Source organism: Semicossyphus pulcher, unplaced genomic scaffold, assembly GCF_022749685.1.
Source record: "Semicossyphus pulcher isolate SPU_LCO1_2020_fin unplaced genomic scaffold, fSemPul1.0.p SCAF_1, whole genome shotgun sequence".
NCBI classification, from domain to species: domain Eukaryota; kingdom Metazoa; phylum Chordata; class Actinopteri; order Labriformes; family Labridae; genus Semicossyphus; species Semicossyphus pulcher.
In genome coordinates, this window is record NW_027211603.1 from 16,797,759 (window position 1) to 16,815,372 (window position 17,614).

At 44.9% G+C, this 17,614-nt stretch overlaps 1 protein-coding gene across 1 annotated transcript in view; it reads right to left on the minus strand.

Moving 5' to 3' along the window:
* The window catches only part of zfhx3b (zinc finger homeobox 3b), a 130,750-nt gene that overhangs the window by 46,493 nt on the left and 66,643 nt on the right, over positions 1-17,614 (minus strand). Inside the window, exon 5 of the mRNA XM_069657257.1 lies at positions 10,042-10,273. Within this exon, the coding sequence (XP_069513358.1) occupies positions 10,042-10,273 (232 nt within the window). The remainder of the gene's footprint in view (positions 1-10,041; positions 10,274-17,614) is intronic.

Below are 17,614 nucleotides of genomic sequence, written 5' to 3' on the forward strand. Positions count from 1 at the left end.
TTTTGTCCCTTAAACTTTGCCAGCGAAAAATGATGCCCTTTGAACAACGGGGAGAGGTGAAAACACACAGTGAGAGAAAGAGCAAGTCTTCACTCCAGTCCCTTTCACAGAACCTAATGGATTGTGAGCACTTAATGCATTAATCAATCAATATCTTTCACCGTACATCAACAACGCGACCAAGTTATGAATGACCTCTGGAACAAAAAGAGGACACTTTAATGCACACAAGATTGCTCCTAGGTTAGTAACTTGGGCCTGGGTTTTATCACGCATGATTACACCTTCACAAGGCACACGGCCATTAACAGTGCACTAAATATATCGAGGTTAGTTCTTTACACTATTTGCATATGGCTCTGCTGGAGCCGGAGAAATACTGTAATCCAGGTCCTATGACAGAGAAGTATCACTTCATCACCTGCTACGTTCTGTTATTCACAGCATACTCTTCATAACACATGCATTCAAATACATTTAACAGGTTTTTACATCCACTTTCTGCAGCAAACCAAGGCCGTAGATGTATTTTTACCTCTTGTGCATTATAATCCACTAAAAGTAGCAGCTTTGGTCACCAAGCAACATAAGAATTGTTCTGAGAAGACATTATGAAAGGTAAGTGCTCTTCTTTGTAGTATGGCTCAAGTACTAATTCAAAGATGGTCCCTATCTAGAAGATGAAAAAAACACCTCTCGGTTGATAGGAATCATTTTAAGATCTGGGATATACTCCAATGGTTGCGCACTGACAGTCGTTTTCAATGTTAAACCAATATTCAGCTCTGTTCACTAATCAGTCAGTCAGATTTGCATCTGTGTTGTGCTGGCTGATAGTGAGACATAACAAGAAATAGAAGTTTGCTTTCTCTTGTAGAATCGTTTTAATATATGACATCATTTGTTGCACATTTGCAAAAACCCCTCGAATAGCCTGTCAGTGAACTCATGGAGCAATCAATTTTAATAATTTCTCATTAAATGATTGGATTCTTTCAAACTGATAAGAATATAAAGCGTCTCTTCTTGGGTTAAAATTGGACGACAGACAAAGCAGCAGAAAATGACCCTTTCCTTTTCCATCTTTATCTTTTTAATAGTGTGGATAAGAAAGCAGGATGGAGGATGATGATGATGGCGATGGCGGGATAATACGGGATAGGAGCAGAGCGAGGTTGAGGTAATCTCGACGGGGGGGCATGTTTCGGGGTCCCTTCCTGAGCCCTGGCGGAGCGTGGAAGTGATGCGTGGAGACAGAGTGGAACGGACAGGAGCTGACTGCACAAGAGCCAGAGAAAAGAGGAGCCCGGGACAAGAGCACAAACTAATGCTATTGTGGTCAGTGCACAATGGCTCCTGCAAAGTGACTGCAGAGGGCCCTTAAACAAAGACAGTATTGGCATTCCCTTTCCCCCACCCAATTAGATTCTTTTGCTTAGTTTAACATGACAAAAACAGAGGCCATTTTTCCTAATTCTGGCTGCCTTTCTGGCCCCCCCGTGCCACCTTAAATCGAGTAAACCTCTGAGTGCTGGCCCGTCTGTTAGACTGACAACGACCCGCGACATGGATTCAAACACATCGACTGTGTTCTCCTTTCTGCAAACCTCACAAATATGTGTCCATCTAGGCTTTCCCAAGTGTGTGAAGTATTTAGCATCTATGTGAGAAGAATTCATTTCCAGACAGTCAGCACTGCTAAGGTTAATTTCCTCACTGAGTTTTGCTTAAAAAAAATAGCTGCATTTTTATTTCAAAGAATACATTTTAAGATAATCTGTTTATAGCAGCACTTGGCTAACATAGCCGACCAACGCAAGAAAAAAAAGGACCCTCATGCCCTTCCCTCTTGACTGTGCAGCACAGCTGAATTGACTCGATATGCTCTCCTGTATGCTTACTGAGCAAGGAGCATGAAAATTGACCTTTGCTTGCTTTCTAAACAGTGGATTATTCATCTTAATGCTTCTGATTGGTCAGGGCTGCTTTTTCTGCTGTTTCAAACTTATTCTTCCTCCTGTCGCTATCCAACGTTTGTTTGGAAATACGGTTTTATGTGACAAGAATCTTTAACAAACATTAACAGGGCCACGAATTAACATGCAAGTAGAATAAAACACTGAAAGGCATAAAATCCCATCAATTTTCAGCAGGATTTAAAAATCAGTGCAATATGCAAAGCAATGACATATTCAGAAAACAGACACTTTTCTTAAAGCAGCTTCCTTTTCCTCATTATTTTAACACAAAGAAACTTGTTCTGCACTTCTTGTAGTTTCCTCTTTTCAGTGTTAATAAAAGAAGCACTGTGGAATCTGTCAAACGGGGATGACATGAGGAAACTTGGATGTCTTTACTGTCCATGTCAGAGGCCGCATGTCTTGCCAAACACAGGGTGTAAGTAATTACATACATAAATGATGGTTGAAGGGGATTAACTTTGGGTCCAAACTTAAGATAATGCAATCAAAAGTCTTTTTGTAAATTGGTTAAAGTCGTAATGTTGCACTACAACTCTTTTCCCCTCGCTTTGGGCGTAGTGTGTCTCTTCAGTGTGCATTTACAGTGTAAATGCCTGGCTCCTCGTTCATTTTCCCTTACTCAAAAACCATCCATCACTAAGCTCATCCAAGCTCCTTTGCTCCAAATGGACAGCGGGAAGAACACATCCACAGCCAACTTATAAAACAGCAGAGACAGAGCAGTGTTTTCAGCCAGACAATGAGAGACTGTGGGAGATGGGCCATCAAATGGACTCGGGCAGACACTATAAATCTAACCGAGTCAAACAGCAAGATCATCCAAAGATTCCACCAAACAGAAACTATTTTGTCCCAGACTATCACTAAGCAGCAGATCACATGTGGTTAAACCAAGTCAGGCAGCGGATCCAGTCTTAAATCTCTGGAAGCAGGCAGACCCGGGACCTAAAGGTGCTTCATAATCAATGGCAGCCCACTGTGGCCTGCACTGGTTGTATCACACTTCAAGTGGTGTGAGAATTTATGTCGCCGATACCCGGCTGCAAGAGGGCAGAGGGCGGAAGCTACACATAACCAGAATAATTTTCAATATCCATCTTTTCAAAGTTCCCTCTAAAGTCACACACTCCCATCACCAGCATGCAGCACAGCCTCCCTCCCACTCATATTATCCTTTTGGTGTTTTTTCACCAAACTCATCCATTTCTCTTCATCCACCCTCCTCTCACCCTCCTCAGGTGCTGTGTAGTGCACTGTTGAGCACAGCGTGAATCAATGACTGGTGCTCACGCCCACAGGTAAAGGTTAGAAAGGTTCACTATTGAATTATTTCTGCACTTCTCTCATTGCTGCCATCTGCCTGGCTGCTTTTAGTTGATGTGGTCGAGGCACTGGAGGGGACTCTTTTTTGCTAATGCACTCAAAACATGTGCGCGTGTGTGTGTGTGTGTGTTTCGTGTGTGTGTCTGCATGTTTTTTTGTCTGCAAGGATGTTTTTGTCAAATGAAACTAACATAACATGAATTCGCACATTAAGCAACACACACACACCTACACTTACACACTCTGTTCACTACTCATGCCTATCTATCAGAGAGTGGATAATGAATCACAACATCTGTGCTTTCAGCCAGTCTTTGTTTCATCTGCTTTTATTCTAATGGAGCCTTCGGAGTGTGAGGGCAACATGCTGCTGGATAGGGCATCCTTCACTCCCTGGTTTTGTTTTGCTGTCAGCGAGGCTGATCGTCTCTGCTGGACCCAGGGTGAACTCATCCATAGCACAGATCATGCCCTTTGATCCACCAGCTCTCTCTGGGGGGCACAAACAGCCTTATTAAAAATGGCTAAATAAAACTTTCCAAGCCTCGACTCGATAGTTCCCAAACTTTACCCCCGCTTCCTCTCTGATGCTGCCTATGGTCAAACTGAGCCGGCTAATTCTGACAGCGAGCGGCTCCGATCACCCAACACAAAAACATAATAACAAATGAAGCTATCTAAGTGTTCAACAATTTATTGGTTTTAGTTCCAAGACCACCTGGCAAACACTTGTGCTGCAATCAATATCATAGATGAGACCATGCTGGATGTAAGATGATAATGTGCGCCAGCGGGGAAGTTCAAGTGAGAAAATAGAGTGCTCAAAACTTGTGAAAAATAACTACTCAGTCTTACAAATAAGGACAAGCTAAACTGAATTTGCACTGCTCTGTAACCAAGTTAATTTTTCCAACATTTACACTATAAAAATGTACTTGTTAAGTGCTCTTTGACAAAGACAACCAACCATCATGGGTCAGATAATGAGGACATTAAAGGGTTCTTTGTCTTAATACTCTGTTAATCTCTACTTACAGGCTCTACATAGAAATGTAGAATGTATTTTACATGTATTTGTCCCCATAATGATGACGAAACCCTGCATCATCTTCAAAAGTCAGCCACTTTTACATTTCACACTCTGCCCTGAGAATAACTGGACCATAAAACCAAACAATACATTCGTCCTTTGCTGTATCAAAACACATCTCCTGTCCCTCCGTCTTAAACTCACCCGTTCCTCCGTCCTCTCATGCACCTGTACGGCAGAGACATGACTGCTGCTATAATTAAACCCATCAAAACCATTACGTCTTTGTCACCTAATCTATTCTCTCCTCCACTGTCTGTGTCAGTCTGCAACCACAGACTTCCCGCCCTCAGCCCTGACTGACAGCCCCTGTGGAGGCTGTGGTCACTCCGTGTGAGTGACATGAGGTGCAGCAGGGCTCCTGCATTACCTCCTCTCCCTCCCTCCCCTCCCCTCCGAGCTCCAGCCGATCCTCAGATCCGGCCGCTCACACCAGCGATCGCCACCTCTGCTCCAATATCCAGCAGCAAAGCCTCCAGGCCTGAAAATAGAACTCATTAACACGTTTAGTAAGTACAAATGAGATGACTGTCTCCTGATGGACTGTCTATCTTTTGGATCAGCTTTCAAGGAGAGTGTCTGGTAATGACAAGAGAGGGGGAAACCAATATTATAATGTGCTGCCAGTCTCCTCTGAAAATGGGCTTGATGACAGGAGGAGCCTGTGGCACCCACACACGGTGCAGACACCTATGTGTGTGCTCATTTATGGGTATGCGAGTTTGCAAAATAAATTCTGCCGCATATTTACACCCATTTGACATAACTGACACAGGGCAAAAAAAACATACAGGGCCCCCAGCATGAGCAAAACTGCATTTAAAGTTCATGTCCAAAACTTGAGAGTCAATTGCATTTAACTTGTCCTCATTGAACTCATCGCTTTCTCCTTCGACATATATGCGGCTTCAGGTCTCTACTAAGCATGATCTACGGGACAGGCAGGCCCAGCAGAGCCCAGACTTTGCCCACATTGCAGCCTGGTGGCAAATCCAGCCAGTGTTTACAGAACGAGGGTTCAGTTAGCAGAGGTAGTAAATACCTGGACACAGGACATTTTTATTCACAGCCTGTCCCAGAATAGAGTTGTGGCTTTCTGGTCAATTTGCTATTACAGGATGAGCCAGCAGAGGAATTTATACCAAGCTTGCACATAAAGCAGGGGGCACGCAGAAAGAAGAGACATGCCTGTATTAGTCAGAGCAGCGGGGTCATATGAATGCTGATACGCTACTGGAAAATCTATAAAGCCATCATTTTGGCTTTTTAATAAACGTCAAGTCTTTTGTAATATTTTCAAAATGAAAAGTAATGTATTTATGAATTTCCTGGCACGTTCTGCGGACAGCAAACAATTTCCTATGCTGCCTGGATGCCCTTCGGACAGGGATTAGAAGGCAGGCGACTGACGGAGGCCTGACTGAGCTGTGGGCCCTCTGGGGCCCTACTCATCCAGGCCTGCACAGCCCTCATCCTCATATCCACTCTGCATCACCAGGGCAATAACAGCCTTTATTAAAAGCGCATTGCAGCAGTGTCTTTCTATGCAACTTACTTTCAGATTTGCCATAATGTGGCATGTAGAAAGGGTCTGGTGGTTAGGGGCTACAATATCCTGTTTCTGGAAAGGTTTACTTTGCATTTTAACAAGCATGAATAAAGGAGGACATTCCAGAAATGGCTACCGTCTGTTTCGCTCTTGCCTGTGGGGAGAAAAAGCTCAGACTCTGGCCCTTGCATGCCATCAGAGCGTGGCCTGGCTCACCTCTGATTTTACCTGGCTTTAACAGCTTTAGCCTTGCTACTGGACATGCAGATAGCTAGAATATGATAGCAGGGGAGAGTAAAGCCTGTTAAGATGTTGCATGAAAGCAGTTGGAAGCGGCGGATGAGACAAAGAAATGAAGACACGGTTCAGTGCGGTACAAATAAGATACTGGGTAGAACAATTTTGACAGAGTGGATGTCGACACATGTCTGAATCTCAATGTGAGCTGCAGTTTTGTGCAAACCCTAAAATATGAGTGATTTTTCTCTATTTGCTTTATTAGTGCACTTTCCATGTAACAGCCCATTTTCCAGCCTTTTTCAGAGCATCTGAAGAATTATGCATGAGGTGGAGAGGGAGGCATGAGGGGAGGGGAGAGAAATGCCTCTGTTGTCAGGACAGGCCTCACTATTAGGTGTGTGACCCTGAAAGTGCACCCCTTTTAGCGAAACAAGCAATGGATCTCATATTGGATTCCACTATTATGCAGTCATTTGTATGCATCCTTTGGTCTCATTTCCAGTTAATAATGCGCACACGGCTCCCCTGCCCAGTTTCTCAAACTGGTCATTAAAAGTAACGGCGATCTTTACTGGAGGCTTAAGTTTCACTTACAAGCTCTCATGGTGTGGTGGATGAAACAACTGCAGAGTCAAAGTAAGATAACCCCTCCCCACACCAGCCTTCGCCCTTGAATAGCCAGGCTTCTATGTCTACACAGTCAGGAGACAATGACTGGTGGCTGCCCAGGCGGCCCCAGCCTTCTCCTTCCCAGCCTCCTCCACTCACAGACAGGGATTTCCTCCTGCGTTCAGAGCCAAGCCGTCACAGCCCAGCGATCAAGGGCCTGCCATCTGTGACTGAGGCAGATTTACAGCAGGAGCTAATCCACACTGTCAGCCACGTTTGTTCTCCATCTCTGCCTCCTCCTTACACAAATGTACGCCACCGCTGCTGGAAAATACTAATATCTTACCTCTCTCTTTCTCTCTTTCTCTCTCAACACAAAACAAAGCAAACATTTCTGGCAGAAGGGCATCCAACCCTTCAGTGCAATTTAACGTTGCCCTTTTTAAAAGGCATGATCTCATTCTGTTCCATGCTCAAAAAATAACTTTAGTCGATTAAATGTTAAGAAATGAGAAACCTCAATGTGTCATTGAGTTATATGCCCTGGTGAACATCATTCATATGAAATAGGGTCATCAGACGCTCAAGTGTCACACGAGCTCTCACACGCAAGCTCCCCAAACTCATTTCCCCCACCTCTTTTAAATTTCTCCCCCACTTCTCTCTCTTATTCTCCAGATATCTATGCTTTAAATTTTCAGACGTCACCACTCTTGACATCAACATGACACTCCGTTTTACCTCTTCTATTTCACCAATAACCCTTAAATACTTTGTGTCCTCCGTTTACCTGCCACCTGCTAATGAGCTGCTATCCTTAAAACTAGAGTCTAACACTGGTGCAGTCAGAGCTGAGCTGTATTCAGTGATCCCTGCACACTGACCAGCTGTATGGGGCCGGGGTCCCTCTGAGGCCCCCTTTGTTTCCCCACAGATAAAGGGTTAAAGAAGACAAATGGAGGCGGGGACATTGAGAAACATGCCAGAGCAGCATTTTTTCCTCCATGAGAAAGAATTAAAACAATGCGAGCCTTTTATCCACATGTTAGTCTAATTGGAAAGCGGCTAATTTCTGCTGTCCTTGCTCTCCTCGGACATCTAGCGCAGAGAACATACTGTACGTGGCACCAAATCCCTGCAGTCTGTGTTTGCTGCATCCTCATAAGGAGCCAAAGCTGTTCATATGTTTAAGGAAAAAGTCCCAGGCAGGTTACAAGCCCAGCAGAGAACCACTTGCAGGATCACAGCACAGCAGCAGGCGAGGGAATTACTGTCTAGGTGACCCAGAAATCCAGGGGCAACTTTGTTTTAACAAGCCAGGGAACGTTCCACTGATTTAGCAAGTATGCCTCAACCACAAAAAAAAGAGAGCCCCGTGCCACAGAAGAGCTAGCAAAGAGGAAATTAAACATTACACTGGGAGGGAATGGTTGAGCCCTGGTGGAGGGGAGGGGCTATGAGATGGACCAGCACAGCTGATGCAGTTGGAACAAGGCATCTGGTGTGTGACATTGTAGACGAGAAGTGTGGAGTCAGCAGTTTTACAGTTAATGATTACAGACAAAGAGGGATAAGCATTATAATCTTTTTCTGTTTTTCTTGCACACTTTATTTCTTTTACACATTAGAAAGAGGAACAACTGGAGGTGTTGTTGGACTGAAAACAACAACAAAGATATAAATAATAATGGGTCTTAATCACTGGTCTGGTGTTCATCAGTGTGAAAGACAAAAGACTTATAAATACTGAAACCATAAAAGCACATGTGATTTGGGATTGAGAACATGTCAGACATTTGTCGGACTAACAACAACATATTCTGAATAACTCCTTGTAAGGAATCAAACGAACCACCAAATGAATTTATGTTGGTATGAGCAATTAAACTGCCCACACACAGCCCCACTGCAGGGGGTCCATTACCTTAGCTAAAGTCCCTCACCCTGGCACAAACATGGCATCTAGCACATTAAAGGTTAAAAAAAAAAGAGAGATAAACACGTCTGCCACACACACAAAAAAACAGCCAAATGAGCACAACAACTCCTCCTGTCTGAAAACAAAAAGCAAATTCCCAACCCCCCCAAGCCTTTTAACCCAAATGGCCCTTCCTCTTGCCTTTGCATGTTGGCTTGTCCACTGTACTGTAGTCATTAACATATTTGGAGTGCAGCGAGCAGAAAGCTTAATTGTCCCTAATTGCTCAGCTAAATATGTTCTCTAATGATTTGCTTCAGATCTGTGACTGCCTTTTGCGCAATTTCCCGGCCGCTGGCTTCATTATCCCTGCCTCCTTGGAACAAAGCGTCTTCACAGGGTTTCCTTTTTTTCCCCCCTGCATAACACAGACAGCGAGTATGTGTGCGAGGGAAGTAATGGTTCCCTCTTGGAGGGACGCACAATAGAGGCCCTTTGTCAGGGCACGGGAGTTAAAGTGATTGGAAAACCAAATCTGTGCTAAGAATGAGTGTTAATTGACCACAGCTCTGTCTTCATAATCATGCCGTAATAAATGAGCGGTCATTGTTTCAGTCACGCTTCTGTTGTTGGAGCTGAATCTGGTTCTGGTGTTCTTGTTGTGTTGTTGCAGCTGCTGCTTGTTGTCCGGCTCCTCCCTCTCTGGCCTTAGTGCTCTGCCTCAATATGTCTTTAATGGCTGGAAACGACAGCTCCTATTAACAGGGACCTCTGCTTTTACTGGGGAAGGCAGGCTTTTGCAGGAATATTCTGTCTAAATGATATGGAGCTAAAATAACATCAAAATCAATAATATATTTGAAAAATAAATCAGATTAAGAGCCATAACTTCCAGTAATGCTGTTTTTAATTCCATATCTGAGTGGGAGCCTGCTCTCCTCTATTTGGTTAGTATTTCACTCAGCTCTAGCAATGTACAAACCACACTTTGTGGTGTAGCATACTGTCTTTCTTGTCTAAAAATAGCAATGCACATTAAATACTTTTGCATTTTAATTATAGCTGTAACACCTCAGGCATCTTTTTTAACTAAACTATCAAAAACTAGGACAAAACATCTCTGAAAACTGGTGGTTGTAGCCGTTAATGCATTATTCTGCTCATTCTAAGGGGGGTCAAAGTAAAATAAATCGACAAATATTAAAAACTAAGGCATTAAAAGTGTCACAAAGGAGTGGATGTATGTGTGTTTATGTGTACAAAGCAGGCATAGGTAAGACAGACACACATAAAGAGACACTCAAACAGGGCCACAGGGGCAGGCGCTGACCTGTATCTGAAGACGGGCATTTGCGGATGGTAAAGATGGAGCTGAGGTCTTCGTCCTCCTCCGGCAGGCCCTTCTGCAGGCGCTGGAGCTTCCTGAGGCTCTCACTGCGCTGGTGCTTCATAGAGCGCACATGCTGGATCAGGTTGAGCTTGGCCTTGGTCGAGTAGTTACACAGCACACAGTGGTAGTAGCAGGCATCACCCTCCACCGCGTTCTCGTGCTGCTGCAGGTGCTGTGGGAGGGGATGGAGAGAGAGAGAGGGAGAAAGAGAAAGAAAGAGAGAGGGAGAAAAAGAGGTTATTGTAGATGGCAGATAGCTGGCTAGGCACCACCGACTCACTTTCACTCAAACAGTTGGCAAATGAACAAATCAATTCCCAATCACAGCCCTGTTGTTTAACATCCAGACCTCTTCCACTTCAGGACAACTGTTTGGACTGCGCACTTTGTCTGCGTGAGTGTCTGTATCAGCGGGCTAACAGGACAGGAGAGAGGCCTGGGAGGCGCGCAAATCTCATGGGCCCATAGGCGGGCAGGAATCGCATCAGCCACCCTTCAGAAAGCCGTGGGTCTGCAGCCTCACAGACGGAAGGGAGCATTGATCCCCTTCACTCAACAGAAGCCTCCCGTCTCTGAAAAGGAAACTCCAAACATCTGCTTGTTTCACGCATGGGATGCTAAATATTGATCATGGTGAGTTAAATCCTCGCTCTCTCATAGAGAAAGAGAGGCAAAGTGAGCGGGTGGGGAGGCAGCAGGGGGGGTTTTAGTGCATTCTGAGACAGACTGGAACATTCCACAACAGGAGGACAACCTTCAGAGGACAGGAAATCAGCACTCCTATTGACCTGTCAACCCAAGGACTTCCTCCCAGACTCAACAGCAGGCCTGGTCCAGCCTTCAGCCCTCCCTCCAGAGTGACACCACATGCCTGACACCCCCGTAGCGACACCATACCACCACAACCTGTAGTCACACCACAGAGCTCCAGTCTAATTACCTCCTGCACGGCTCAATCAATGACGCAAGGCCGGCACAATATGGCTGGGCATGGTGTGAGCTACACAGTTATTGACCACCATCCTAAAGCATCACACTGATTGTTTCTGCATGTTTACAATAAAAGCCCCTGACTCGGTATGGCCTCACGCGTCGAGCCTGTCATGTGCTGCTTCTAATATCAAACTCTGGAGCGTCACTGTGGATTTCTGCGGCTGCAATCAATGTCAATCACCCAAAGTTTTACTCTTTTTACTCTTATCTGCTTGGGTCGCCACGGCTCGTGTGAGGCATGCTGGGAGGACAAGAAATGTACTGTATATTTAATATGTTGTCCTAAAATGTTGGGATGAGTTAACTGTAGATTCTTTAAAACCTTTAGTAGTAATAGTATATCAATGTGCAGTAACAAAAAGGCGACTTTTAAAATGGTTAACAGTGCTGTAAGCTTAGGATTGTAATCAAAGTTGGGTCTACTCGGTATTTTCAATAAATGCCACCTTTCAGAACCATATGCCTTTGTGTGTTTACCTAACAGACCAGGTTTAAACCCAGATAAAAGGTTCAAAAACTGACGCATTCAGCAGAATGAAGCCTAGCTGTCCTGCCCAGCACTCCCAGGTCTCTTTGGCTGGCTAGAAAAAACTCTAAAAGCAATGGAAACATTAGACATTTAACCACATTATTTCTAAATCAGGTGTTGACAGGCTGGTGAAAAAAAAGTCATAACAATATTACGCCTCCCTAAAATGCTCTTGTCCCTTTCTCCTAATGTTTAATTTTCTGGCAATATCGTAATATTGCTATGGGCTTTTCTGAGCTATTGTGTTTCACTCTCCTTGGTTTCATATTTCTCACTTCTACACCTAAAATGTGCATTAAGACACCGCTTCCAGGAAAAGGAATAGGAGTTTTTCTACCCCCCCTCCTTTTTGTGAGCCCCACAGCTCGCTGTAATAGAGTTATTAGGTGATTGTAAAAGGCTCTGTGTCTCTGTGTGCTCTCCTTTCTCGCCTCGTTTTAAGCCATCCATGATGTCATGAATAGGTGTTGCTGGATATTGTGGAAGCCCTCCTTTTCCTCTGTGCACAAACATTGTATCAGAAGGTAGAGAGAAACCTGAGAGACAGATTCAGTTATAGATATCACCAAATCCATCATGCACACTGCTTTTAGTCATAGCAGATGTCTTAAATTAAAAAAAGAGGTCTTGCTGCAAATTACTCATGGCTCCAAAAATCTACAAGAAGACAAGTCTGAAAAAAATGACAGCACCTGACTGAAACTTCAAAGCTAGTCTCAGGGGGTAGAAAAAAAAATCCTGGAAGTTTTATAGTTTCCCATAAAAAGCTCAGGGTTTATATAGGAGTGAACCTGAGACCGCCTGCCCCAGAATCGGCCGTAATTCACTATAAACCTGACTGGCCGGGAAGATGGCCTTAACAGGGCCAAGTCTGGCCTGCTCCAGTGCTTGTAGCTCTGTCTACAATGTCAAACGGTTACACCTGTAAACCTCCACTTTCACCGACTCTGCACTGGCCGTGACCCGAGGCAGTCTGGGGCATTTTAGAGTCAGGGGACGAGGTAAGACATCAAACCAAAGACTGATCACAGAGGTGGCCTCTGCTGATTCAGTATTCCGGGGGAAATGAGACCATAGCGCCTGGAAGAACACACAAGAACAAAAACCCTCCGACCATCACACGCACGGACTGTCTCGAAGGATTCTCACTGGATTCCGTAGCAATTCACCGTGTGAGAGAGACTCTAAGGATCATATCTATAAGCCTGAAACAGTGTCTTTCTCTGGTTCACATAAGCATGCACACTTTAAATGTGAAACATAATAATGCCTGAGAGCTGGCCTATGTCTGTTTCCTATGAACCTGCAATGAAGCCCCTATATGATAAATCACCTCCAACTGCAGTGCAGGAATTTGGCAGCTTAATGAAAAAGTCATGTTGAGCTGGGAGGAGTTGGTCGGCACGGCGATGGGGTTTCTGAGCGCCCTATCCCGGCCCCAACAGGAGGGGAGCTGTGGAGCATTATGGGAGGGGAGCCGGCTGGGTCAGTGGCATGGATTCAATAGCGCTGAACTGTCTGGGAATTTACAGCCGTCATATAGGAGATTCAGCTGAGCAAGTACAAATGTGTGAGCGCCTGGGATGCTGCGATGTACTCCGTTGGGCAATGGAGACATGCTATGTGCATATGAATGTAGTGTATGTGTGGTCTTATTAAAGGGATAAGATCACAGAGACATATTGGCTGGAGGTGCCTTAAGTGTGTCTTAAATACATCAGTCTGACTTTATACTTTATATTATATATAGAATTGCAAATGAAAGGCTTTGCAGTCCAACACTGGAAAGAAATGAGGCTGGTTATATTAACCTAAATTGTACTTTATTCTTCTACACATTTAAAAAGATGTTTAAAAACATGATTTATCACCTTTAATTAAGCTTTTACACTGAAAGCACCAGTTCTAAGCCTGTTTTACACTATGTCGGTTTTCATAGTTTAAAAAACCATCCTGGTTTTTCAAGCCTCTCTCTTCCATGGAGCACCTTATCTCTTTCTGTGGAGGCTGAAGCAGTGCTCTGTGCTTTTTCAGGTAAAGAGGGACAGGGGCGGTGTGGGCACCACCCCATCCTCTCGCTCACAACTCTACAGTGCACTATGCCCTCTGAGTGGGCAATACGTGCCGCTATCAGTTTCACCACCCACCCAGAGCACTGCATACATCTGCATTTCCATCCACTTAAATGCAAAGTAAAAGTGCACCTTTAACACAAAACAGTGTGGTTGCTGAGAGAGTCCAACTAACACAAGATAGAGGTGGGTATTACTGGAAGGCTGGAAGGGAGACAGAGAGCCGGTAATTCCAAAGAATGGCTCCCAATGGAGCCGTATAATACAGCATGTACACGCAACAAACACATACCAAAGTATAGACACAGACAACATCAGAAATGTACACACACTAACAGACTCTCTCTCACGCACACACACACACACACACACACCATTATGGTCATACACTAATTTCCACCATTAAATTTGGCAGTGCTGTTAATACAAAATTAATGCATTAAAACAGATGACTATCTGTGAGCTAAATAGCTATCAATTCTGAGAGAGCTGCCAAATTCCCTCTGTGAGAGAGCCAGCCGGTATCTGCCTGGATATCGCTTTGTAACAGTCTGCCTGATTCCCAGCACTCAAAGCTGGTGTCTGCTTCTTTCTATGTGTGTGCACATGAGTATGCAGACTTCATGGGGGGCCTGCACGGGTGGAAAACTGCAACTCACACCTGACAAGGTACAATGCTTTGCAAAACAGCAGACAGCACTTTCTCCATGTATGAATGAGAGGATTATATTCGCTGTAATCACAGAGTGAGGAGTCACCTGCGATGAAAATATACAAACTAGTTCCTGGGTTGGGAGGTGTTAGATGTGTCCGTCAGCGCCTTTCTTACTCATACATAGTGATGTCATGCCAGCAATTATAACCATTGAGCTGGCTTTATTTCACTCTAAAGGGAGACAATGTAACGTGCCCGCTGGGTTGAAAGACAAACCATGGCCCAAAGGGAGAAGTAAACACCCTTGTGTGGCTTGAGTCTCACTGTTTGACAACTGAGGCCATCGTATTTACTATGACCCCGTTTTTTCCCGCAGCAGTGCATTTGTACACGTGCAGAGATTTGTTGGGGACTTGCTTCTCATAAATCCGCACTCTGGGATTCCCCTGGAACGTAAGGAGGTTATTTAGGAAAGCAAAGCAGGGTGAGTGCTCGCAGTTTGGCCTGTGATTCCCTGTCTGCCAGCAGCAGGAACAACAGCTCCAACCACAGAGGCCCCACTGGGTGCCAAGTGCGGTGGCTGCTTTGAATTAGCCACTGCAAGCTGCAACATGCCTAACAGTTAGGTTGTGGCTTAAGGGGACTGCGTATTCCAGGCCCAAACTGCCTTCCTACTGCTTCCTGAACCTCATCTCCACCCTTGTCCTTTCTTCTCCTTTACTCTCCCTAATCCCTGCCACCCCTCCGCTGCATCCTGTCCCTCTGTCTCAAAGCCCATAATGTGCGAAGTTGCTTCCTCCACTGCCTTAGTGTAGAAATGATCCATCACTACCGGTGAATAAAACCCGGCTGCATATTTGTCTCTGGGAGGGAAGAGGGAAACAAAACGGACCTCTGTGTCGTAAGGGAGGCCAGAGAGGTAAAGATGGATCGCTGTGGGTGTCCTTGGAGAGCATGACTTAACATCGGCCGATGAAACAAAGTAGCCTGCGAGGGGGGTCAGGGAGACACTTAAAGACAATGCAGCTACTGGCGCTCCACACCCACCACTCTTACTTACTTTAACATTAAATAAAGCAATAATTATTGAATTCCGTTTGAATGAGTAAGATGCTAGAAAGTAAACAATGGGAACATAATTGCAGAGGGAAGGCAATCAATGCAGGCAGTCATTTGGGCCATGTTGATTGTGTAGGCTGCTGTAAGTGCGTGTGTAAGTGTGCGCGCATTCGTGTAGCCGTTGGAAATCTAAGGTGAGCTAAGGGGAGTATGTGCTGTGACAAGGAGCTGAGTAATGCACTCTCACATACGCACGCACAAAACAAGAGTTGGGTAATCCCTCCTTCAATAATGACCCAGGGCTCTAAACAATAGCTCTCAATCAGCTGATCAATGTGTCCACATAATTCATGTGCGAGTCACTGTCTTTGAAACGGGGAGGAGGAGGAGGATACGCAAGCAGGCGGTGGAGAGATCAATGCCCTGTGTGGTGATAACGAGCCTGGGCCTATGCCCACAGGAGCCCCGCACCGGCGTCCAGGGCCGCTCTCATTAAGAACATTTGGATAAGCATGGCTATACATACATAATGTGCACTTGTAATCATAGCCAGATAAACACATTTCCTCCCTTTTTAATGAGCATCGTCCTGCTTTTGTGACACACAGCGATGTCTCCAAAACAGGCAGGAAATGATGTCAATCCCTGAATAAGAAAAGAAAAAAAAAAAACAGTAAAGCAAATTAACAGCAAGCTGTTGGCCTCCTCTTTCAGTAGCTAATTAACAGCTTAACCTCCTGGTGCTTTTATGAAAGCCATGCTGGGAGGAGCTTGCCAAAATTGCAGTACAATAAGTTTGCCTGCAGGAGGCGAGGGCAGGGTGGAGCCATGGGGGTACCCAAACAACTGCTGCAGCCACTTGATGACATGTGTACTGGCAAGGTACCATCTGGAAACTGAATGGGGCAAATCAGGACCTGCCCCAGCCCTTCTCTCCTTCACCCACAGCACTGTGTCAACATCACAACCCGTCATTTTGGACAGCGGCGACAATAATTACTTGCACAGGGCTTGGGAGGAACATTTTTTGATGTTCATCTTTGCAGAACAGGAGGCACGCTGCAGGCTGACATGTTCAGATTGAACAGTTGGAATAAAACGCAAATGCAGACATGTTTTACTAGCACTCTTACTATAGTAATAACTTGTTTAATTAGTGGGGAAAAAGAACAGGTTTGTGTTGTGACAAGTCTTTTGGCTGTGCCAACTGCCAATACTTAACAGGAATATCTCTATCTCTTAAACCGTGAAGGCCAAAGTTTGATTTAAACAAGATAAAGGAAACAAAAAACACACCTTCTGTCAGCACCCACCTTCCTTCTCAATACTGCACTCTACAACCTGAGTGGCTTCAAGCAGACAAAGATGACTACATCCAGAGGCCACTAATATTACCTTAAATAACACACCCTGTCTTCTGGCTACAAAATTGGGCTGACACCACATCTTGAGTGACAGGTCTTGTACTCCTGTGCTTTTGTTGATTGTGTGTTCAACTTATTCAAATACAGCCTGGCAAATGTTTGCATTGTAGACCACAGAATTACACGATGATGTCGGGCTAAGGCAACTTAAAGCTAACTCTCAAACACAGTTCTCTTGTAAATGTATGACTTCCATGTGATTTCTATGAAAGTCTCAGGGATGTAGGAGTGGATCAGCACTGGTTGGCTTAACAGAGCTGTCATGAAAGTAGATAAGAGCAAGATGACCGAGTTTGTAGATCTATACTCGGCTGTACTGTTGGTCACTGATGTGTTAGTAGGGTAAAAGCAGAGGCAGCCCTGCACCCACACAGCTGACACGAGTCTCCAACACCTCACTGCCTCTCATTTGTCACTTGCCAGCCACACAATGGCAGGATGGCCTTGTGGAGCAACTGCAAATGTAGGCAGCCAAAAGCTTTGTACAAGGGGACGAAGCATACAGCAGAGAGCGCGAAGGGCGGAGGAGGTCTATATGAGTAAGGGGGAGACGCTGAGTTGGGGGATAGGGGGGTGTTGGATTAAGATACAGGCAGACAGCACTTGTAATGATTAATGCAGTCAGTGAGAATTAAATTCAGAGCAGGAACATTACCCAAACACAATTAGTCCTGGAGAACAAACATCACGCTATGCCAGGAATGCAGATTCATCGCTGTATCATTGGAGGAAGTAGCCGTCAGAAGTTGAAATGAGTCAAGGGGTAAAACTTAACACGCCT